General features: G+C 38.9%; 1 protein-coding gene across 1 annotated transcript in view; it reads left to right on the top strand.

Moving 5' to 3' along the window:
* MYO16 (myosin XVI) overlaps positions 1-25,199 on the top strand; it is a 399,305-nt gene that overhangs the window by 130,167 nt on the left and 243,939 nt on the right. The window contains exons 3-4 of the mRNA XM_087757041.1: positions 3,283-3,353; positions 7,304-7,447. Of these exons, the coding sequence (XP_087613167.1) occupies positions 3,283-3,353; positions 7,304-7,447 (215 nt within the window). The remainder of the gene's footprint in view (positions 1-3,282; positions 3,354-7,303; positions 7,448-25,199) is intronic.

The raw sequence follows: 25,199 nt of genomic DNA, 5'->3' as shown, positions 1-25,199 counted from the left end.
CTACCCTTTCAGTGAAGAAATCTTTCCCAATATCCAATCTAAACCTCCCCTGGTGCAACTTGAGGCCATTTCCTCTTGTCCTAGCACTTGTTACTTGGGAGAAGAGACCGACCCCCACCTCACTACAACCTCCTTTCAGGTAGTTGTAGAGAGCAATAAGGTCTCCCCTGAGCCTCCTTTTCTCCAGACTAAACAACCTCAGCTTCCTCAGCTCCTCCTCATAAGACTTGTGCTCCAGACCCTTCACCAGCTTTGTTGCCCTTCTTTGGACACACTCCAACACCTCAATGTCCTTCTTGTAGTGAGGGGCCCAAAACTGAACACCGTATTCAAGGTGCGGCCTCACCAGTGCCGAGTCCAGGGGTATGATTGCTTCCCTGGTCCTGATGGCTACACTGTTTCTGATACAAGCCAGTGTGTTATTGGCCTTCTTGGCCACCTGAGCACACTGCTGGCTCATGTTCAGGCGGCTGTCAACCAACACCCCCAGGTCCTTTTCCTTTGGGCAACTCTCCAGCCACTCCTCCCCAGGCCTGTAGCGTTGCATGGGGTTGTTGTGACCCAAGTACAGGACCCGGCGCTTGGCCTTGTTGAACCTCATACACTTGGCCTCGACCCATCAATTCAGTCTGTTCAGATCCCTCTGTAGGGCCTTCCTACCCTCCAGCAGATCGACACTCCCACCCAACTTGGTGTCATCTGCAAACTTACTGAGGGGGCACTCAATCCCCTCATTCAGATCATCGATAAAGATATTGAACAGAACTGGCCCCAGTACTGAGCCCTGGGGAACACCACTTGTGACCAGCCACCAACTGGATTTAACTCCATTCACCACCACTCTTTGGGACCAGCCATCCAGCTAGTCTTTTACCCAGCAAAGAGTACGCCTGCCCAAGCCATGAGCAGCCAGTTTCTCCAGGAGAATGCTGTGGGAAACTGTGTCAAAGGCTTTACTGAAGTCTAGGTAAACATCCACAGCCTTCCCCTCACCCACTAAGTGGGTCACCTTGTCATAGAAGGAGATCAGGTTAGTCAAGCAGGACCTGCCTTTCATAAACCCACGGTGACTGCGCCTGATCCCCTGGTTGTCCTGTATATGCAGTGTGATGGCACTCAGGATGATCTGCTCCATAACCTTCCCCAGCACCGAGGTCAGGCTGACAGGCCTGTAGTTCCCCGGATCCTCTAGCTGACCCTTCTTGTAGATGGCTGTCACATTTGCTAACTTCCAGTCAACTGGGACCTCTCTGGTTAGCCAGGACTGCTGATAGATGATGGAAACTGGCTTGGTGAGCACATCTGCCAGCTCCCTCAGTACCCTTGGGTGGATCCCATCTGGTCCCATAGGACTGTGTGTGTCTAAGTGGTGTAGCAGGTCACTGACCATTTCCCCTTGGATTATGGGGGCTTCATTCTTCTCCCTGTCCCTGTCTTCCAGCTCAGGGTGCTAGGTACCCCGAGAACAACTGGTCTGACTATTAAAAACTGAGGCAAAGAAGGCATTAAGTACCTCAGCCTTTTCCTCATCCTTTGTCCCTATGTTTCCCCCACATCCAATAATGGATATAGATTCTCCTTAGCCCTCCTTTTGTTGCTAATGTACTTATAGAAACATTTTTTGTTGTTTTTTTTATGGCAGTAGCCAGATTAAGTTCTAGTTGGGCTTTGGCCCTTCTAATTTTCTCCCTGCATAACCTCACAACATCCTTATAGTTCTCCTGAGTTGTCTGCCCCTTCTCCCAAAGGTCATAAATTCTCCTTTTTTTTCCTGAGTTCCAGCCAAGGCTCTCTGTTCAGCCAGGCTGGTCTTCTTCCCCACCGGCTTGTCTTTTGGCACATGGGGGCAGCTTGCTCCTGTGCCTGTAAGATTTCCTTCTTGAAGAATGTCCAGCCTCCCTGGACTCCTTTGCCCTTCAGGACTGCCTCCCAAGGGACTCTGTCAACCAGGCTCCTGAACAGGCCAAAGTCTGCCCTCCAGAAGTCCAAGGTAGTGGTTCTGCTGACCCCCCTCCTTACTTCTCTGAGAATCAAAAACTCTGTCATTTCATGATCACTATGCCCAAGACGGCCTCCAGCCATCACATCACCCACCAGTCCTTCCCTGTTTGCAAACAAGAGGTCCAGTGGGACACCTTTCCCAGTTGGCTCCCTCACCAGCTGTGTCAGGAAGTTATCTTCCACACACTCCAGGAACTTCCTAGACTGTTTCCTCTCTGCTGTATTGTATTTCCAGCAGGCATCTGGTAAGTTGAATTCCCCCATGAAAACAAGGGCTAGCAATTGTGAGACTTCTCCCAGCTGCTTATAGAATACTTTGTCCGCCTCTTCATCCTGGTTGGGTGGTCTATAACAGACTCCCACCATGATATCTGCCTTGTTGGCCCTCCCCCTGATTCTTACCCATAAGCACTCAACCCTTTTAAAAGAGTTCTTCATACAGTTTAGTGAAGACAGGGTTGCAATGCCAGTATGGATTCCCCTGATAATGTCTGGCATTGCTACTGTGCAATTCTGTTCCAGGAATGAACACTGGTAGCATGAGTTAGTCGATGCTTTGATTGCGAGTGAAAGGTTATAAAGGCAATAAGGACCATGGGGAAAAAGTGCTGAATTTTCACACTTGAGTGAGTACCAATATGAAGAGTTGTGGTTTTCCTTGCGTTTATAAGCCTGCTTTTATTTCAAAAGGGTTTGATACATGTAACTGGGAGTGGAGTTTGACTCCAAATATCATTTTAAGAATTATGCTGCGTCAGTGATCTGACAATGCACTGGAAAGGTTAAGTTGAGTGCAGATCGTTTAGCTTTGGAATGATGATTAATTTCAAGTGATATAAGTTATGACCACAAGTTTCAATTATTTACTGAAAAAGCCAACAAATCTCATGGGAACTCTACAAAGTAAAATAAAATCAGTTGACTGTGATTTTGTTTCCAAATGAACTAATCAGGTGATTGTGACCTTGACACAGGGTCTCTCCTCCAGCTCTCCCCTCCCCTCTCCTACGTACGGAACTGACATGCTCATTTGTCCACTTGAGAAGTCCTTGATACTGTTCATATTTAACATCGTTATCAAAGGTCCTTCACTTTCAGGCTTAGCCATTAAAATACATGAGATGGGAAATGCTGACATGATAGTTTTGCAAATGTTATCTGAGAGGTTTGCATATATTATTAAATCTCTTAATGAAGATGATGAAGATTCAGCCTATTAACAGCTCAGAATTAGGTATATTGCTGCATTAATTCTTGTTCCTCTTTTCTTTGATATTTCAGTGCTACGGCTATTGAAGGATGGTGCCGACCCTCATACGCTTGTTTCCTCAGGAGGCTCCTTGCTCCATCTGGTAAGAGTGATTGAAAATTAGTGTTAGTGACTGTGGATAAATATGGTGGGATACTGAGTAGCAGATTGGGCATATTAACAAAAAGAAAGGCCTAGCAATTGATATGATTGCATCCAGCTATGCGTGTGAAATAAGTGGTTGTTTTCAAATTGCTTACAGAAGGATGGATCATGCCATAGGAATGGTAACTAAAAGAGTAGAATGAAATGTTTTATTTATAAATTATCTGTGCAGTAATAAAGAGCAAAGGAAATATTGCTTGATTCCAAAGATAGAATTATGTTGTTCAGAGATTCACGGGTCCTATATGAAAAACACCATGATGTAATATTTTTCCTTCTGTTTTTGTGCATATTTTCTTGCACCAATTTTCTACATGTGTATATTTAACACATTATCTGTATTTAATTTATCATTATTTGCATAGCAATTTAGATTAAGTAACTGGAACATAAAAGGAAAACAGTTTGTATACAATGACCAAAAGAGAAGCAAGATGTAAGGGCATGTGGAGGAAAGACTGACAGGCAGACAGAAAGAAAATACTGCAGAGGTAAAATTTTGGCTTTGCTGAAGCCAATGGCAAAACTCATCATAAACTGCTAAGTCTTATGATCCTTTACTTTGGTCTGTGATGCTTCAGTTGCAGACATGCTTTCTATTCAACGTGAAACTATTTTAAGATATTTGGATCCAACTTTGTTGCACAATGCTGCTAAAATAAATGTGACTTCACAAATATAAGGGCATAACAGATCTAGTGAAAAGTCTGCTGTCAGTCGTTCGTTTTAGAACAGTTGGATTAAGTTTCTCATAGTATGTACACAAAATATAGAGATTTCTTGATGGAAAAAAAGGATCCTGTAATATTACTGAACTGCAGCACACTTGCCACCATGCTCTTGCAAGACATAGCATTTCCCTTGTGTAATTAATCTGTGTTTTCCATCTTCCATGGCCATGCTGCTTACCAAGGACTTTGGAAAATAGAGGCCTACGTAAGAGGAGGGTGCAGTAATGAGTTGGAACAGAGAAAATTTAAATTGTCTTTTCTCTCCTCCAACTATATGCCTGCTGCAAATGTGCTCAATCACTCTTTAAAAATGCAGCCCATATGAGATGTTATCTTTGGGTTAACTAAAATTGAGGCATCCCAAATCTTACCCTGTGCTGAAAGCCCTAGGAGACAATATGTATGTTCAGTGTGGCTGATGTGACATCTGTCTCACTGGCATTTTAAAATAGAAGAAAAACAGATCCATCTTTAGGGATTTTAGGTTGCTTTATCTAGTCAGCTGATGCACACTTTTTATCTGCAGATAAAATCTGCAGTTGAACTATGTCTTTTTACATTTCTTGATCTTCTGCATTACACCCCAATTCACTGTCACATTCAGTATCTCTTCACTGGTGCCTGCTGCTTCACAGGCACATATATGCTTTAAAAGGAGGGAAAACTTCCTGCAGTAATAAATTTGCAATAGAGAACTGTGTGTAACCTACTGCCTCAGTCTAGTCAGAGATACTTGTAAGTACTCATAATTCATTTACAGGAAAATGCCAGTCCTATTGGAGATAGAGGAAAACCTCATTTCAATGAAACTTGGATTTGACCCTGATTTGGGAGCAGTACAGACAGGGGAGGAGAGTCATGATACAGGGAAACAGATGAGCCAAATTTATTTTCCTGCAAGAACTCAAAATAGTAATTTAGCCTGCATCTTTATTATATTTTTGAAGCCCACTCAGATCCATTCTAAGTACTAGGTTTACCACTATAATTCTATGCAAGCTGCTTTCTCCAAAGGGAAGCCTGATCAGTGTTTATGCTTTCCAGTTGTAGGGTGAATGTGTTTATTCCAGAATGAATGGAAAATATATTTATCTTACATTTTACTTAAAATTTGATTCATTATAGAATTCTTTTTTCTTTTTCCATTTCTGTTAACTTCCAAAATGTGATATATTTCTAAAAAAATTCATATGTGACACTTCATACAGATTCTGTTGCTATCTCTGTAGAGAGTATCCCAATATGGTTGAATCTCAGGGAAGCCATGGGAGCTTCAAAGGTATTCACTGAACTCTCATTAGGCTCCATGAAAGGAGAAGTACCAAAAAAGAGAGTACTTGCCTGAGTTGTCCATTCAGCGGGAAGCACAGTGTCATATCAATTCACACAGGCAGTCACCCAACCTGCCCTAGTAAAAAGTATATGAGTGCCAATTTTCTCCTGAACTTAGAGATTGCCCAATCGCTTCACAAAATCCATTAAACAAGAATCAAGGAGCAGTGGCAATTAAATTGTTGCTACAAATCTAAGCTGTTTTCAGACTCGTAACTAATCACAAAAGGCTCTATATCTATTATTAATACACAAAATGACGCAGTGACATCTGTCATTTGTTTTGTATGGAAGCTCTCTAGAAAATTTTTTGCTTAACACTGCCTTGAAAATGTGATTGGTATGAGATTATGTTGGTCTGTATTATTAAATATCTTATCTCTGATTTGTCAAAATTTGAACATTGAAAAGCTCAATGTAAGTTATACTACTGATACAATGAATGATACTGAGGCAACAAAACAAAACTTCTGTCTGTTTCTAGAGCTTTCAGATAAGCTACAAGCTAAATGAAATATATCAGAACTTAATTTCCGTTCTATAATTTAATGGTCAGTATGTTTGGAAATCATTTAAAGCAGGACTGCTTTTTAGCCTCATAGAGTTTAATTTTCATCTTCCGAGTTTCTACATTTATGATTGCAATAGTACATGCAACTCCTATGTTCAGTTGAATATCTCAGCTATGTCTTGACTTCACAGTGGAATCCAGTTAAGCACTTTTCCTTCTTCCCCTTTTCCTCCAGTGTCCTGGCTTCCATGCCAAATTAATACAGATCAGCAAGCTGGGTGCCATGGTGTGGCTCCACATGCGATACAGACATAACAACAGGATTATTTAACCCTCACTTGCAAATTATCTGCAGATTTCACTATATTTGTACTCTCAGTGTATATGTGTGCTTTTTGGGACAGGGAAATATTACACAGCTTTAAATATTGGAAGAGGCATAGATATTAAGGATCGTATTCAAAGCATCTAAGCATCTAATACAGAAAATTAGTCTCCTTGTAGACTCTCTCCAGTGGGGAAAGAGAGAGGATCCTTCTCTGAAGAATTACTGAGATTGTATGTTTGGCCAGAGTTAGGATATTAAATTAGGTGCCCCAATTGTCTTTTAAAGTATTATCCATAAGCACATCTATAAAAAGTCACAGAAGTGACAGAAGAGTAAGCTCAAAACAATGGCTAAGCTAGTTTCTTCTTCTCTGCCAAAATTAGTGACCTCCGTCATCAAAACAAGACAACGTATGCAAACACACACACACACGTGCAACCCCACCCTCCCCACCCTCAACACACCCTCAGTGTGCAGAGTATCTATCTGTCAGAGACACTTGAATAGGAATCAGTATAGTTAGTGGACTGGAAATAGGAGTGGGTATGGAGAGGCGTATATTATTGCTATGAACTGCATAAAAGGCAGAAGTTCATGTACGTGTGGAGATATGTACATGTGGGTGTACATATACTTAGATGCCACTGCTCATGATGTGATTGTCATGCACTGATGCCTGTGCACTGATTTGGAATGACAATATTGAACAGAAAGAAAGCCTTATCTTTACCATAGATTTCAGCAGATTCCATATAGTGCTTTTTCACAGGGAATAAGGGATTCTGTGAATCATGCACATGGAACTTGTAGTCTCCACAAAGCTATTTCTATAGATTCATCAGCTGTTGTGCCCTACAAACACAGCAGCTTAACTAGAGTGTGTCAACTGCTCAATTTAAATGTTAAATGGAGCAAAAATTGTATGTAATAAATTCAGTTGTACACTGAGTAAAACACCATAGCTAATCTGCTCTTCTTTCTTCTAGTGTGCCCGCTACGATAATGCATTTGCTGCAGAAATTCTAATTGACAGAGGAGTAAATGTAAATCATCAAGATGAGGATTTTTGGACATCAATGCATGTAGCCTGTGCATGTGATAATCCTGATATTGTCCTGCTACTGCTACTAGTAAGTAAAGCAATCATATGCATTGTGTGCTTAAAAAGGAAACAGAATGTAACACCATGAGGTCTGAAACTACTGTATGAATGCAATATATTACTACTGATCATATCAGTGAAAGCATATATTGTGTTTATTTGTTTCTTGACATTGTTTTGGTGCTCAGGATTTTTAGAAGGCATATAGTGAAGCATTTTTAGGCTTTCAATGAGAATACAGTAAAAACATCAATGTCAAGTCTCTCCTATCTCTTCCTTGTGGGCAGGAGCTTATATCTGTGATAAGCACTGAGTCCCAAATGGGATATTCGGATAATTTCTTTTCTCTTCTCCATGTCACCTTCTGTTAAGGACTGAGTTCACAGACAATCTTATCAGAAACTCCTTCTTAAAAGCAAGTATTTGCTCAATTACACTCAGTATTCATAAAGAAGTGTTAGTGGACATGGTCAAAACAAGGCCAATTTAATATTTATCTAAACAACTTTGACTTTTTGGAGCAGAATTTGCCCAATATAGTAATAGATATGACATTCAGCCTTTGTAGAGAACAGCTTTGTTCATGTTGTGCTTCAACTCCTAGGATCACAACCTCTAGTTTTACACCAGGATATTAATGCAGTTCTTTCTCCCAGTTCATTTTATATTGCTCTTTAAAACAGTAGTGCAGAAACAGTTCACAATCTGACTTACAGTTTTCTAATCCATTTGTATAATTTTAAAATTTGTATGTTTTTAATAGGTTGTTGCAAGTAGATCAGCATTTTTTAGCATGCTTATAATGATATTTCAATGTCCCAGGTAAAATGAAGGGAAAAATATTTTTAAAGACTGTATACTTGATAATAGCTTTCATGAAATCACTTCGGAAGATTGTCTAGTCCAATCCTCCTGCTACAGCACCTTGCCCAGGACCATATCTCCAAGGATGGAAAGTCCACAAACTTGCTAGGCAACCTGCACAAAAAAAAAAGGTTTTTATTAGATTTGAACAGAATTACCTGTGTTTCAGTTTGTGCCTACTGTCTTTTGTCCTTTCACTGAGCACGACTGAGATGAGTCTGGCTTCATCTTCTTTACTCCCTTCATCAGGTATTTACGTGCATTGGTAAGACCTGCCTGAGCTTTCTCTTCTCAAGGCTGAAGAGTCCCAGCTCTGTCAGCCTCTCCTGGTACAACAGATGCTCCAGTCCCTTCATTATCTTTGTAGCCCCTTTGCAGGTCTCACTCCAGTATGTCCATGTCTGTCTTTTACTGGGGAGCCTGCAACTGGTGCCTCAACAGTATTGGGCTCTCACCAGTGCTTAGGCCTGCTGGTAATGCAGTCCAAGAAATCTATGGCCCTCTTTGCTGCAAGGTCGCGTTGTTGACTCATGCTCAACTTGTTGTCCTCCAGGTCCTAGTCCCAGAATTATTTTCTGTGGGAAGCAGTCTAGTTAGACGGTAGGAAATACTAAAGAAAAGAGTATAGCCTAAATTTTGTCCTGCAAAATAGTTTATCTGTCTAAGATCATCTTGTAGGGAAATATCTGTCTCTGCTTGAAGGTAATAGCTGGGAACACTGTTCTGGACCTGTGTACCTACTCTAGGTCAGTGACGGGAAGCAGGGCTTTTAACCAGCATGATATGGATTAGAGCCCTCTTGGGCTTTTGAGGACTTGAGTCCAAATGCCTCCTCTTCTAGAGAAAAGCTAGGTCAATTTCTGTTTTCTTGCAGAAGAGTATTTCACTAGACTGTTGGATAGATTTCACAATGTAGTTATTTTCTTAGGAATGCTTTGATGCTTAATTGCTAAGGCTAAAGCATGATGAGCAGGTTAAGTAGCATCCGCAGAGATTAACGTGATAGTTTACACCTTAGAGCTATTGTGTCAGGCTTTCTTGGTTACATGTGAACTCTTTCTGAAATATACAGATATTCTCCCCTCTAGTATGTATGATTCATTTTATAAAAACAAGGGTAAATAATATCCTATACTAAATTAGAAAATAAATGAAAAATCATTTTTTTTATTCAGTTCAGAATTAGTGGTACCTTCCTTCCCTTCATCTCAATTCTGAATTCTTAAGTTTCAACCTTTATTTGAAATCAGAACAGGTAACTCTTGAAGGTTTTCCTGTATAGACTCTAGTTGCGTCACACCAAATTGGAAAGAATTTCTGGAGAGATTCTTCTGCAAAAATGTTGTGTCCCTCATAAACGTGTGTTCTGCTTTTGAATTCCTATGACAACTTTAATGAAACAAAGGTTTTGTTGTACAAAACACAAAACGTTTGGGTTTTTTTAATAACCTAAGACTCATTGCGTTTAGAATCTCGTAAGTCAAAGCCATCATGTTGAGTTATACTTCGTGGGATATATAAGTGTGCTGTATTCAATTAGAGTGGCACCACAAGCAAATAGTCTTCAGTAGTCTTCAGTAGTGGAGGGGATAATCTTCTGATTTTCTTCAGCACAGTGAGTTATAGTAGTACAATTTTGAGTTAGTGACGATGCTAACTATAATGTAATGCCATGTGTCTGAAAGAAGTACTGTGGCTACTATCTGACCTTCTTTACATGGCATGGGTTTCACCAAAACCTTTGTTTGAAACTTGGAATTACTGTTACTCTGTCCTGTGGTTGCTTCTTTCAATCTGTAACCTTAGTTTTAACATTGATCTGTACCAGATCTTCTCTGGTAATCTCTTAGGATTCTGATGGTCTCTGAGGCTACACCTGCTCTAGAAAATCTGAAAGAGGTGTCAAAGAGTCTTCTTGGGTGCTGGACCACAATCATCTGTACTAACAAACTGTTAGAATGTTCTCTGGCATGACTTTGGCATGTGCCATCTAAATTCCTTCCAGAAAATTCCCAAGCATGATTTTGAAGCTGGGAGGTCCCAGGGACCAGTTTGTATCCAGCTGTCACATTGTAGAGGCTAAGAGTCTTTACTGGACTAAACAAGGTCTCTTCCATGCCAGCTGGCTTCAATGCCTAGAGTTTTCCCAGGTCCATTTGATTTAATAGTAGAGATACAGCCTTTGCCATGCTTGGAATGTCCATTTTCTCAGCTTTTCTATTACAAGTATAATTAGGTCCAGTAACAAAACATGTATAAATCTGATTTTCTGTTCTTAGTGCTTAAAATAGTATTGCTTACCTAACCACAGTCGTCAAATATGTTTGGTAGGAGTATCCCATTCTAAACATTGTCACTACGCTTGGCAAATGAAGGGTAAAATTTCCAGAAGATGATATTTTATCTCTTGTATTACCTTGATCTGTTCAGTGTATATACTTTTGAAGCCTATGTATCCTTTGGATTCTGCATGTACTCCTAAACTGATAAACAAGTTAGAACAGAGAAGGTCACCTATAAAAACTCTTGTATTGTGGGAAACTCTTGTAATGTGGGGAGTTTTCAGAAATACTGAATGCTGTGCTGTTGTTGACACTGATAGGAACAGTTGGGGTTAACAGGGCACTTCTAAAATTTCCCCTGCCTGTTTTTGCAAGCTCAATCTAATAAAAATTCATTAAGTATTTCTACCTAGGGTTATATCCAAAATTATTTTTCATCCCCCATCATTTGAATGTTGTTTGATTTAGTCCCTGTTTATTACAAGCTGTCTTCTTCTGAAGGTTCTAAGTATCTCCTGATAACTTGGGATAAATAGGTCATCTGATATATTAAAGTTTCAGTAAGCAGGGGTACATCCATATGGATTTTTGAAGGTAGTGTTTGAATTCTCTGTATTACTTGCAATAGCATCTGATAAATTTGCCCACATTTTAGGTGGTCAGCACTTCTTAAGGCAGAATTTTCTTGACTACATAAATAATAACTTTATGCTCTTCCTGCTGGAGTGGGAATAATAAATATAGTATTGTAGCAGAGAAAGGGAAATATTCTTAGGTAAGCAATAGTTTTTGAACCATACACTAATGCTATCTTTAATAACATTTGACGAAGTGAAGATGGAAATTGAGGTTGGAGGGGAGTATTTTTCACAACTCTGAACTGTCTTTGTGTGAGCATTTGATATTAGCAATTACTTTGCCTTGAGGTTAGTGTTTCATGGGCCATGTCTAATGTGTAACATGAGCCTGGATAATGCTAATATGAGCTACAGGCATCTTCTATTATGCCGCAGTTTTTAGTTGGAAGAGAAAATAACACTTCATGTACCATCATGAATTACTTTTAGATAAATATTTCTTCTGGATTGACTTTACAACATAGACAATGCCATATTATCTGTTTTAAAGATGTGAGCTAAAAGGTAGTCCTTTAACTGAGACTTGTGCAAATTCTGATTCCTGGAAAACTGTCATAGGGGCCAGTGGACATTTCCTCAGTGAGGACTTCAAAATGTTTCCTGTAGGGAAAATAGCAAAAAAGGAATATAGAGTATATGTAGATCCCAGAAGGCTATTAATGAAGACTTAATTCAGCATGCCCAGTTTCTGATTTTATCCCACTTCGGGTGGTCTTCACGTTTCTCTGGCTCAGACAAGATAGTGACTTGTCATTCATCAGCTTAGCTGTGGTAACTCACTATTTCTGTTCTCTGCTAGATAGCAAAGGCTAAAGTAAAGCTTGTTAGCTGAAATGTCTTTCACTGAGAGCTAGGAGGGGCTGTAGCTGTAATGTGATAATCTGCTGTCGTGTCCTGTTGGAAGACTATTGGAATTGTAGGCACTGTTTTTGGAATTAATGCAGAATGAAATGCTTGAAGCTATTTCTTTCCATCCCGACATTTTACCCACAGTGGTATAGCTTTCCAGGGACATATTTACGTCTTCTCCATTTTGTGGCTGTCAGCAAGGCGGGGGGCATTGGGCAGTACAGCCAGGAAATATATCCCATGTCTGCTAAATAGTCAGCCAATGAAGAACTTGCCCCTGAGGCAGCTGCTAGCACAAGAGGAAGTGTAGAGATCAAAGATAATCCGTAGAGGTCTGGTTGCCATACATGCAAATCAGGTGGTAAAGGTCAGATTCATCAATCATTGCCTGATGTATCAGTGTTGGGGGTTTTCCCCTTGGGATAGCAGACTGTTTCTGTGGGTGTGGTATGAAGGAGGCTCCTGTAGCAGGTTGAGGAGAATGCTGAAGTGCCTTTCATTTAAGAACAAAGATGCATAGGCTTGTATACATTTGTGCCTGTATGAAATCTCCAAGAGAGTATGAAAAGCAAGCGGGTTTTTTAGAACTACCTTCTCTGTCTTGCCTCACTGCCTTTTGAAGGCTTAGGACTGAACACACTGCCAGCAATTCTGTCAAGTTGGGGTGTGTTCCTGTTCCATCATCTCTGGACACATTGCAATGTTGTATTTTGCATTGATTTCCTGTACTAATTTTTACATTGAATTGAAACACTAGGTAAGATTTGAAACTTAATATCCAAAGTGCTTTGTCCTATTGAACGTGCTACCTGAGTTACAGACTGTGCAAGCACCGGTACATGGATACTGCTCATGCTTTGTTAGCTGGAGGGAAGTATTTAGTCCACTCTATATCACTTTAAATGGCTGTAACTTTAAACTGGTACCCATCCCTCGCAGTCTAATTGTTCCTCCACAATATACACTTTCTAGCTTCAAATACTTTTAATTGATATGTAAAAGTGGTTAACCTTCACTTTACTTGTGTACTATTCAAACTACTATCTGACATTAATACTGTTGCAGCTTAGTAAATTAACCTTAGCAACTCAGGCAGTAAGGTGTACAGGTAATAATATCACTTTGTAGAACCTTGTTTTTTCTTTTCCTTTTCATTTTTCTTCAGTCCGACAGTATTATTTATTATCATGAATTCTCTGCTCTAAGAATCAGCACTGGATCATTAAAAAGGCAAAGGAGGTCAAGCTGTTCAGCTGCCCCACCTTCTCCCTTCTGTTCCTCCACTCCAAAACATTTGAAAATTAAATAGAAAAAATATAACTGGTCAAATCCCGATTCATGTCTCTGCAATTCCATGATATATTTAGTTGGATCCTGACCCACTGTTTTCTCTCCATTTTTGAAACATGGTGTTTAGGCACTTATTAAAAGGTTCACTGTCGTATTGAGCTCCTATGTTTAGTTGCTTTTCTCAAGCTAACTATGATTGTGTTATGAAGTAAAGGTTTCTTTATGACTTGCTGTTACACTTTAATTTCAGAGCATGTCACAGATGATAATTCATCATTGAGCTGTACTGTTGGAGTCACACATAACAGGTTGATAGTTATGAGTTTTCTTTTTTAATGCATCTTTGGTTTTGGTTTTGGTTTTGGGGTTGGTTCTTTTCTCTCCTCCCCATTCCCAAATAGTCATGGAGTCTTTTGATGTTGACTGACCTAAGGTTGAGAGCAGCAGAGAAAAACAAAGCAGGTGAGAATGCATTTTTATAGTGTAATTCAGTTTATTTTACCATCATCAGGAGGCACCTTTTAGTGGGCAACATGAATGTAATGATATCACCATCTGTAATGCAGATCTTGTCAAATGAAACTAGGAAGGTGTAAACAGTATTCTGGTGTTTGTACGGCACTTTGCACAGTGGAGATTTATTCTTTCATTGACCTGAAGGCATTACGTAATAAACATGGCAGTTAATTAACTAGAATGGCAGAGAGCAGTACTACATCCTCAGGAATTTTTACATGTAGATAAAGGAAAAATGGGGAGTAGAAATACACTTTTAATATATGCTTTTTACTAACCTCACTAGGAAAAGTAAATGTAACTACTGTGTGCCAGCCACTTAAATATGTTTCTTCATGTGGTTTTTGGAACCTAGAATTGGGCATAGAAGGCTAAAAGTACAACTCTAAAAAAATTGAGGCTGAATATTTTTTTCTCTCCTCTTTTTAAGAACTTAGGAAAATCTGTGCTCAGCTGTCTCCAAAAGGGAGTTATACTCGAATCATTCATTAGATTTACAGTCACCAACAGTAGATGAGCAGTGTTAGTTAGACAGGGTATTTGAACAGTATAATGGTATCCAGTGTATATGGGCATTTAAAAATCCTACTCAATGGTTGTGATGTCACCCAAATTTCCTGATCCTCTGCAAATTTCTTTATGATACCTCTGCAAAATTCTTTATGACATGAGAAAAAACCATATGACATAACATGACTAATGGAATATTAAAAATCAAATGGGATGAATATAGACAACCACATAGAATGTGACAGATCTCCAGGTAGTGAATTGGAGTCTCAGTTGAAAGACTACATCTGCACTCTTTGTAAACAAGAAAAAGGGGATCAGACTCAGTTATGGGATGTAATGGACACTTCTGAACTCATTCCTGAACCTGGCAGTATAACAGGTAATCAAACATCATCTTTATATTTCAGAAACGCTAACAGCAAATATAAATATCTGCCGTTGTCTCACTAGGTCTTTTGTGAACCAGCCACTCATATTCTACTCTGTGGAGTTCATCCATTCCTTTATTTAGCAGCAGCTTCTCAAGCAATCCATGGGTGAACTGTCTTCTCCATATGCTTCCTAGCTTTCTGGCTTCAGGATCCTGTATTAGAGACATGGGCAAGTAAGCGCCTCAACGGCGGCTCTCCAGCTTCCCAGCCTGTAGCTGTAAACTTCTTTAATTTTTTTTGGATGTGGTACAGTTCATAAATGTGTTAATTTGACAGCCTAACTGTGGTATTCATTTGTGCCTAACTACCAGGCACAAGCCAGCTTCTGGTAGATGTTCCTGGAGACATCCAGTTTTCCTCTTTCCCTCTCGCTACTTGTCAGTCTCATAGTGCCCATTCTCCTCACGATGTCCAGGTAGGACACAGCAGTGGAAGCTAGACTATGTTCAGGGGACAGGTATATTTAACTAAACAGCTTTTAATGAGGTGTCCTTTTTCAAAACAATATATGATTAGTCATCTTGTTCCTGAGAGATTCTTGTCTAAACGGACAAATCAAGCAAAAGGTGGAAAGGGAAGTTGCAGAAAAGTGTGAAGTATTTTTTAAAAAATTACTAGGTAACAGTAAGGATGCACAGAGAGAAATCAGATCTCTTGATCTGAGTCCAGTGGGTCATCCACAAGACCTGTGTAATGAACTCATGCCTTTGTGTATTTCACACCACATGGTCTGTTGGATAGCACCTACTCTCATGCAGGCTGAATATCCTAAGGAAAGTACAGTTGTGGTTAAATTTGGAAGCAAGGTTAAATCTAACAGCGGGAGGTGATTGTCCCACTCTGCGCTGCACTGGTGCAGCCCCACCTCAAGTACTGTGTGCAGTGTTGAGTGCCTCAATACAAGAAAGACTTCAAACTATTAGAGTATGTCCAGAGGAGGGCAACCAAGATGTTGAAAGGCCTCGAGGACCAGACTTACGAGGGCAGCTGAGGTCACTTGGTTAGTTCAGCTTGGAGAAGAGAAGGCTGAGGGGGGACCTCATCGTAGGCTACAACTTCCTCAAGGGGGGCAGCAGAGGGGGAGGTGCTGATCTCCTCTCTCTGGTGACCAGCGATAGGACATGAGGAAATGGAATGAAGCTGCGTGAAAGGAAGTTCAGATTGGATGTAAGGAAAAGGTTCTTCACCAAGATGGTGGTCAGTCACTGGAAGAGGGTCGCCAGAGCAGTCGTCACAGCACCAGGCATGTCAGAGTTCAAGGAGCATCTGGATGACGCTCTTAGTCATACGGTTTAGTTTTAAGAAGTCCTGCGAGGAGCGGGGAGTTGGACTCGATGATTCTTATGGGTCCCTTCCAACTTGAGATATTCTATGATTCTATGATTCTAATACCAGATACTTTCAGTAAGACTGAAGTATGATTTATCCTTCAAAGAGAAAACCTTAATATATTATTAACATATTATTAATATATTAGTATTTCCTCAGTTCAGGGAACGATTTTTACAGAAATTATAGCATCACAGTATAGACCTCTCACTATTTCATACATATAGATTTGGAAAAAAAATGTTTAGTATAGGATTTGGTTTTGCATAACATTAAAAAGCCACCTCTAAATGTTTCTGTAACTTTGGAGTTAGTTTTAGAAGTGTTGGACTCAATTAATTTATTTGAATTCATGAGTGTCAACTTTTTTGGACTGAAATTGAAAACAGTATTTCATTCATGCTGTATTCTTTAGGTAGGTTGATTGGATGTAATTTTTGAGCCTATCAAGTAACTTCAGGGCCAACTTCTCACTGAGAGCTAGACTACGCTTACAAGAATTTTTAGTAGAAGACAGTGAAAAAGTGTCAAGAAATACTGCATAAACATTTTAGCCAAAACGTTCATACTGGTAAAATGTGAAGAGTATAATCAAGCCCTGTGCTGGGGTTCCACCTTGGGACTTGAATTTTTTTTTTTTTTTTTTATAAGCCACATAGCTTTCTCTTATCTTTATCAACTGTGTCTGTTCCTGCTCTGTCTTTTTGTAGCCTGGCCTGTTGCTCAAAGTGTAGGTCTGTGACATGCTTCTTCAAGTCCTTGTGTTCTTTAGGATGTCTGTGTTATGTAGAAACTTCTGTCTTCCTTTGTCCTCATTTTCTTGGGCTCTCAAATTGTTGCCAGAGATATTGAGAAGGGTTTTGGTGCAAAGATAGTGTTCCCAGGAGGTGCTGGGTCTGCTAGGCCACCACAACAAAAACAAATAAGAGAGTATGTGGAGTGTGGAGCTTGCTAGGGAAGAGGTGGGATGAAAGGTGCATTTCACGGTCTCCATCTCATTACCAGGAGCCAAGATACTAGAAAAGTAGAATTTAAGGCCCTGCATGGGTAGATAGTGATTTCTGCTTCCTCAGCTTGTGCTTGAGGTACTCCATGCCTTATAGGACATGTGTTGGAGAATCTGGTGAAGTTGTGTATTAGACATGTGAATGGAGGCAGTTTTTATCACACAACAAACTGGGTGCTGAGCAAAAATCTTGTTTATGTGGGAGCAGTACAGCTGTGTCTGTATTCTTGTGACTTCCAGAGGAATACGAAGTTTTCTTGGAAGGACAGAGATTCTCTATACTTGCCTGCATTTGTCCTCATCTTAGTGTGATAAGAAATAATTTAAATTTATAAGTTGTAAATTGTTGATTTTATTTCTAAATCTTCTCACTCATTGCAGTACTGTAGAGCTATTTGGATTTTCAGTGCAAATCAAGCAATCAGTAGAATTAAGCTGTTGTGGAAACTTAGCTTTCTCTGTATTGAAACTTAATGATTCCACAAAAAGCTCATTACATGCTGCATAAAGGAAAGAATACAGAAGAAACTGCACAGGATATGCCATTAAACAGAATATGATTATGCAAGTCCAAATTTGGCCATCCGAATAATTCCAGTCCCTTACAAAACACAAAGTAAAGTAAGTGCTATGTAACATTTCATAGCTCTCATCCAAAAGCCCAGCATCTTAAGTGTAGTGCTTGGTGATGCTTGAATGTCATCTACCCAAGTGCCATGAACTGGCCTGATGCCGTTCAGCTCGTGAAGCCTGATAGGATTCTATTTTTCTATGGGGTTTTTGGAAATACTTATGCCTTCCACCAGCACTGCTGCATTTTGGCTGACAGGATAAAACCTGAGTGTATTCAATTTGCCAAATTTGTCTCTAGTACTAGTATTAGTTGAATGTTTTAAATTTGACTGCTTCTTCACTTATGGAAATTATTAGTTATTTCATCCTTTCCTCGTTTAGTCCCAACTTTTCTGATAGACTGTTTTATATTTTCTATAGGATGCCTACTTTTGATTTTAATGTAAAATCCCTTTTCCAAAATCAGATATAGTTTTACTGGAAAAAAATACAGGAACAGATTTACTGGTGGGAGTAGAAAGGAAGTCTTATGGGACTGTAATTCTCTTTTCCCCTTCCCCGTACACTTGGTATCTGAAGTCACATAATCAGAGAGCAGTTGCATAGTTATTTTGCCCTTGCTCTTTGCAGCTGCATCAGACTGTTTTAGCAAGCAGAGATAAATGATCAAAATGTCATTAGCTTTAGAATTTAATGAAAGATCTTTATCTCTCATAGTTTCAGAAACAATTAAAGCCAAATAAACAATTGCTTCCTCAAAGAAAGTAATTCTGCCCTCCCACTCAGTCTTGCTCAATATGACTTCCTCCTTTGAGTGAATATAAGAGGAAGCAGTAAAGGGGAGAGAATGAAGAGCAGTTAGAGGTCGGGAGGGGACAGTGGATAACAGTTTAAAGTATAAAGGAACATGTGGCCTGAAGAAAAAATGATTCTTCTCTCTTTCTAGAGGCAGTTATCAATATCTGGTAGTTGTAAGAAACTTTAAATAGAAGCCTTTTATATGAAAGCTGTGGGCATCTATTTGAATGTTTTCTTCACTTGCAGTCTGCAGAGGCTGGTGGATGTGCGATGAGTGTAGGAGGGACCTTCCAGAGCATGTGTACTACTGGCTTACAGCCTTTCATCATTGCTGACTGAGCTAAGATAGAACTAATCTAGGTGAAAGCTCTTAATGAACTAATCTAGGTGAAAGCTATTAGTGAGTTGTCGAACACCAGATGGCAACACTCAGGGGGACACTGTAGAAATGTTAGTCTTTCTCCTTTAAGACTGGGAAAAAAGGATGAAGCTAGCTAGTGATGCAGCACTAAAGGTGCTCCAAGGAGAGATAAGATCAGGAGCCTAACTGGATACAGCAACTTTGGAAAGCATTTGTGTTTGAGTGCTACCATGAAAGTAATGAGACTGCCTAGTAAAGAAATGAGGATAATATGAAAAGAAAAGAAAAAGCATTGGAAACTTCCATTGACAGAAGAAATTAGCCAGGGAAATACAATCTACCGTGCACAGCACAAAGAATGCTGAATCATGGGATGAATCAAAGTCTTTTTCACAGGAAGTAGTCACAGAAAGTAAAACCTTTCTTCAGACATAAGACAGTGATTTTGTCTGAAGAGTCTGTAAATGCTTATTGGATGGCTAGAAATCACCAAGAACTCTGTGGACAGCAGTGGGAGAACTGAATCTTTCTGGCCAAGACCTCACAAAGAAAAGTACTGCTTGCTAGCAGAAACATCATGAACTGTAGGAACGGGCTAACAGTAACACTACTCAATACTAATTTCAGATGATACAGAATATAACATATTTACAAGAAGAAGACACAACTTAAAAGATTTATCTTATTAAAGGGGGGTGAAAGAGAACATGAACAATAATCAAGAGATTAGTTGCCAGTAAAAATTAGTAAGTAAAAATTAGAGGTTGTTAGCCTGGACTATGAGCTGACGGCCTGGTTATTCTTTAATACAGTTCACGGAGAGGAATAAGGAATCAGTCTAAGAGGAGACATGGTTTTAAACAACAACAGCAAAAAACTAAATACACACACATCCCGCCCCCCCCCCCCCCCCCTCCCCAGATGCTGGCAGAAAGTACCTGGATTTTGATTTTGGAAAATATTTGGGGTTGAGGGGGAGACATATAACATACACCAGTGCTAGTAACCAGCAGATCTCTGTAATTTGGAGTCCTTAGCATCAGAGCGTTTCCAGAAAATAAAAATTCCTGGAGGTAAAAGAGAGTTAGACCTACTGGGAAAAATAGCACCCCTATTTTTGGCTGGAGCAGGTCAGAACAAATATGCCAAGAGGTGGACTACATGCACAAAGACAGGGAATTTTGGATCATTTTCACTGTTATTCTCTTGATTCCCAGAGAAAGAGGATGAAGGAATGACAAGATAATGAAAATCAACATCTGGCTTTTGATCTTCACTAAACATAGTTTCATGCTATGAAGAAGATGGTCTGGGAATGTGCCACCACTGAGGGATATTTGTAGAAGGTGAGATTTATTCTTTACGCCAGGTGGCCTCTGCTTGAATCAGTGACACAATTACCCTGTGAGTCATTCTTACAGAGTAGCTAGGGAATAGGAGGAAAACTGTTAGCTAAATTAGAGAAGTGAAAAGCTGCCTGGTAGTCAAGAACTTGGTAACAAGAAGACAACAGCCTAGCCATTAAGAGAGAAACAATGGGCCTGGGGGTTACTGGGGCTTCTTTAGGATTGGTCCTACAATGCTATTTTATTTAAAGTTTTCAGTGATAACCTTGGGAGGAAAAATACAAGTATGATAGTGAAATATGCTGATGACAAAGCTGCGATGCCTTGTCAGTTCAGGTGAGGATTAGTATGTCATGCGGAAAGAATAGGGTATCTTTGAAGACTTCAGTAATAAAAATGGGTTGAAATTTAAGTGTACAAAGTACAAGGTCATATTCTGAGTTATGAGTAATAGACATTTCTGTGATACACTCGGGAATAATCTGTTGGAAATAAGGAAAAAGACCTTAGAGTTTTAGTCTGTCGTAAGATGATTATATGTTACAAATATGTAGCTCCCGATAGGGAAAAGAGATTCCTGGATTTGTCAGAATGAAGATGTTTCCAGTAGAAAGGGAGAAGTGTTGTTGCCACTGTACAAGGAAGGACAGCCTGCAATTAACTATATGCAGCCATGTTCGAGAATGGTAAATTGTACCAAGGAAAACTGCAAAGATAAACAGGGGAACAGAAAGTCTATCTTATGAGAAGAGGCTAAAAATAATATTTTTAACTTTAAAAAAAAATCAAAGCAGACAGGTTGTTAAAATTTCTGTAAATATATCAGGATAGAGGAGGAGGTAAAAAGAGCTATTGAAGCCTGAAGTTACTACTGGCATTAAAACAAATGACTATAAAATGTCCAGGAATAAACTTAAGACAGAAATTAAACTAACTAACTTTTCTGAATGTTAGGAGACATAGGTTGGAAAACAGTATTCCATGCAGGAGCAATAGGGGATAAAAAAGAACCTCTAATTGACTTTAAAATTGATCTTAAAGTTGTGAATGAGATTATATGTTATGTGTTTACCTGCATTATCAAAGTAATTTCTCAGGAGATCCATTATAGTACTACATTCCCACACGGCATCTGTTCAGAGGGCTGTGTAGATATAATTATCCTGGTTGTGTGCTTAAAATAATAAAGTAACATACAGAGGATATTAAAAACTATACTTTTGTGAAAAACAGCAAATAAAGTTATGTGGTAGATATTTGATGCCCGTCAGATTATGGCTAAATTTCTACGGCCCGAAAACAGCCAGGAGAAAAGTTCATGGAAAAGGATAATTCAGAAAGAGAAGTTAGACATATTAACTACCAGAAAAACATTGGTGTTTTTCAAGTATTTGAAATAATTTTGTTTTCAGATATGCTGTTTTCAGATCTTTGAAAAAAAAAATGCATAATGGGCAAGTAGTATGAAATCAAGGCAAAAAAGATAATAAAGAGCTTTTTTTCTCGAGAAAAGAAACCCCAAGGCCACAAAAGATCAGATGTATAGTCACTGGTAGTAAGCTCAGAATGGTATTTAGATCTGTAATTAATTGTGTGCCTCAGCGGTATTTGTAAGAGAAACTGCAGACTGGTTCATAAACCTGATTATTATTTCAATAAGGGATACGAAAAGGCTGACATATGAGAAATATGCCAGTGAAGGAGCTTGATTAATCAGGGAAATAATTAAAAGAACTACAAAGAGAAAATAAAAGTGCTATAAGACAATCTTTTGGTGATATTTGCTTGAAATTTAAGAGTCCCTCATTCTTACTGGTTTCCAGGTTTTTTCAGGAGCTATAGAAATATAAGAAATATTTGGAAATGAGAAAATTTGAATTTGTGAGGTCTAGTGCAGTGGTCTTCAAAGTGGGTGCACACCCTTTGAGGTGCACAAGATGATTCATTGAGGGTATTAGAACTTCTATTTCTATTTTTTTTATTTTTAAAAAATAAGAAAGAAAATAAGCTTTCCTAATATTTAATATATTGAAGCTGGCACCCTCACTCCATCCATAGGTCAGAGGGTCCCGTGTTACGAACGGCAGGTGAGGTATCCTGGGGGAAGAGTGGGTGCTCCACAATGCAGAGGTGTTGGCAATGGTGCTCTCACTTCTTCATCCGCTTGCAGCATATTGTGATGTATTGCAGTTTGTGTATGCCTGGTTACATGGATTTACAGATTATATTATCTAGCTTTAACTAAATTAACCCTCACAAAATCGACAAGTGGCTTAAAAAGATTCCTGCAAAGAAACCGCAGATTGAAGATAACAAGGCTAATAATGACAGCACAAATGAACAAGAAAATGGCAGAGCAAACACTTCTCCTAGTCCTAGTATGAGCTCTTCATCATTACGAGGTAAAACCACTGCTGATCTAATCAGATCTAATCAGCAATGTTTAAAGTCATGCAATACTCAATACGGTATTTTACAAAATTTCACTAAACTTAATGGTAAATCTTCAGAAACCTCCTTTGAGGCTTCTTAATAGCGAAAGACAAAAAAGCTACATACTATTGGGGACACACTTGTTCTTCCTACAAAATGGCTGAAATAATACATGGAAAAAAATGGCTGAAATAATACATGGAAAACAATATGGCAACAAACTCTAAAATGCGGTCCTTTGTCAGCAAGTACAGTTGGAACATGTATAGAAAACATCACTGAAGATTTGAAGAAACAAGCATTAGAACAAATTACACAGTGTGGGAGGTTTGCTGTGCAGTTGACTGAAAGTACAGGTGTTTCTATCACATCCGTATTTCAGCTTATGGTATTTGCTAGATTCTGTTTCAGTAATGAAATACTCAAAGAACTACTTTCTTGTGAGCCACTAAAAGAAAGATGTGCCAAAGCACATATAATCTCAACAGTAAATGACTTTAATCAAAACAATGTCTTATGGAAAAACTGTGCAAGTGTAACCATTGATGGAGCACCTGCTCTGACTGGAGTAAGGATTCTGGGGCAAGGTTACACAGCTGGCACCACACCTGAAATTTACTCACTGCTTCATTTATAGGCAAGCTATTGCAGCCAGGAAATTGGACCCAGAAGTGCATAACGTCCTACAGGATGTCATCAATTTGGTTAATTTTATAAAAACAAGACCTTTAAATAGTGGAATCTTTACAATACTTTGTAATGAGATGGGGAGTGACCATGAAATGCTTTTGTGCTGCACAGACGTTCACTGGTTATTTCGTGGCAAAACGCCTACAAGACCGTTGAACTTAGAGATGAATTCCTCATCTTTCTTTTACAAAAAGACAAATGTTCCAAATTTGCTGACCTTTTCTGTGGTGAAAAGTCAGTCAGTAGTATGCTACCTAGCAGATACTTTTGAAAAAATAAGCACACTTAATCTGTCCTTTCAAAGTAAAGGTGCTGGTTTAACAATGAGTAGGAAAGTAAGTGCTTTTCAAAAGAAACTCATGCTATGGAGAGAGCATTTTGAAAAGAGATGTTTGGAAACATTTCCATCATTATATGATTTTGTTGCTGAAAATTATGCACGTCTCTTATAAAAACTCTCGTATCTGTACACTGAAAAAACTTGGAAACAGAATTTCCTAACCTGTTTAAAAATGTTCCAACAAAGAGTTTTAGTGGGTTTTGAACCCATTTTTTAAAAATAAAAATGCAGCACCTTCTCATTAGTTTGCAAGAGCAAGTGATTGACATCACGGAAGATGGAAATTTCCTAGCCAAATTTCAATAAAAACCTTTGTTTAATTGGTAGATGAGGTTGAAAAATTAGTATCATGATTTAGTAAGCACCACCAACAATGCATGTCTTCCATTTGGATCTAGATATCTTTTCCAGCTATGACAGACATTAAAGCCAAGTCTTGAAGTAAACTAAACTTAGAACCAGACCTTTGAATCACTGTATCATAAAGTATTAAACCAAAAATTTAAAACATAATGAACCATATTCAATCACATTGTTCTCATTAAAAATATTAGTATTAATAATAATAGAGCAAAAAGGGTTTTGTACCATTAGTAAATAAAATAAAAATGATTTAATAATATTCTTTTTTTCATCTTTATATCATCATTTTTTGATTTCTACTTTTGTATATGTTTTATAATGTGCATAATATTTATATATATACAGTGGTACATATATTTAATTTATAAACAAATATACAAAAATTTTTTACTGATGTGGTGCATGATAAGAACAGTTTGGAGGTCATTGATCTAGTGATTAGAACAGTAGCCTAGGATGTGAAAGACCTAAATTAGTATTGTGTAATCTATGTCTGTACTAACTGGGGCACTACTATCAACCTAGCATGAGGTCAGACAGCTGTAAATCTACTAGAAAATGTATATTGTTGTCTCTCTTAAAGTCTAGGAAAGTGAAGTCTACAAGGAAAGAGGTGGTTTTGGCAGCTTAGTGGGTTGAATAGCTTGTTTGCAATGATTTTCAGTGTGCTATTGGTCTAGGTCTAATGGAGCAGGACATACATGTATACTGTATTTCCTCTTACAGGGACATTTACCTACCCAGATCTATGTCACACCCCCCACCCCTACCCCCCCCCCCCCCGCCACTCCCCACCCCCCCAGTAGTAAGGAAAGTTTGCATTTGCCTTTTTTTTTTTATAACCACTCCTGAAAACTATGAAATGTTCAACACAGGTGAGACTCATTTGGTTCCTTCTTTTTCCTACCTTCTTTCTGTAATTAATCATGTTACTCACAACCACCATAATAAGCCAGAAACATATATCTTGTCTTTTGAGATCTCTCGCCATCACCCTTTTCTTGAGGCTAAGAAAAATGAGTATCTCACAGAAAATGACTGAACCTTGCAGCATCTCCAAATTTCTAGTAAAACAGAACTATGACAAGGATGGTAGATGTGATTCCCAGATTTTACAGGAATCTTGTCAGCTGCTGTCTCTGGAAAAAAAAAAAAAAA

The sequence above is a fragment of the Nipponia nippon genome, unplaced genomic scaffold (assembly GCF_047370975.1).
Source record: "Nipponia nippon isolate SJK-2023a ecotype South Korea unplaced genomic scaffold, ASM4737097v1 scaffold_2, whole genome shotgun sequence".
Lineage (NCBI taxonomy): Eukaryota > Metazoa > Chordata > Aves > Pelecaniformes > Threskiornithidae > Nipponia > Nipponia nippon.
Note: the sequence above shows the minus strand (reverse complement) of the source record. Positions and strands in the feature narration are given on the sequence as shown.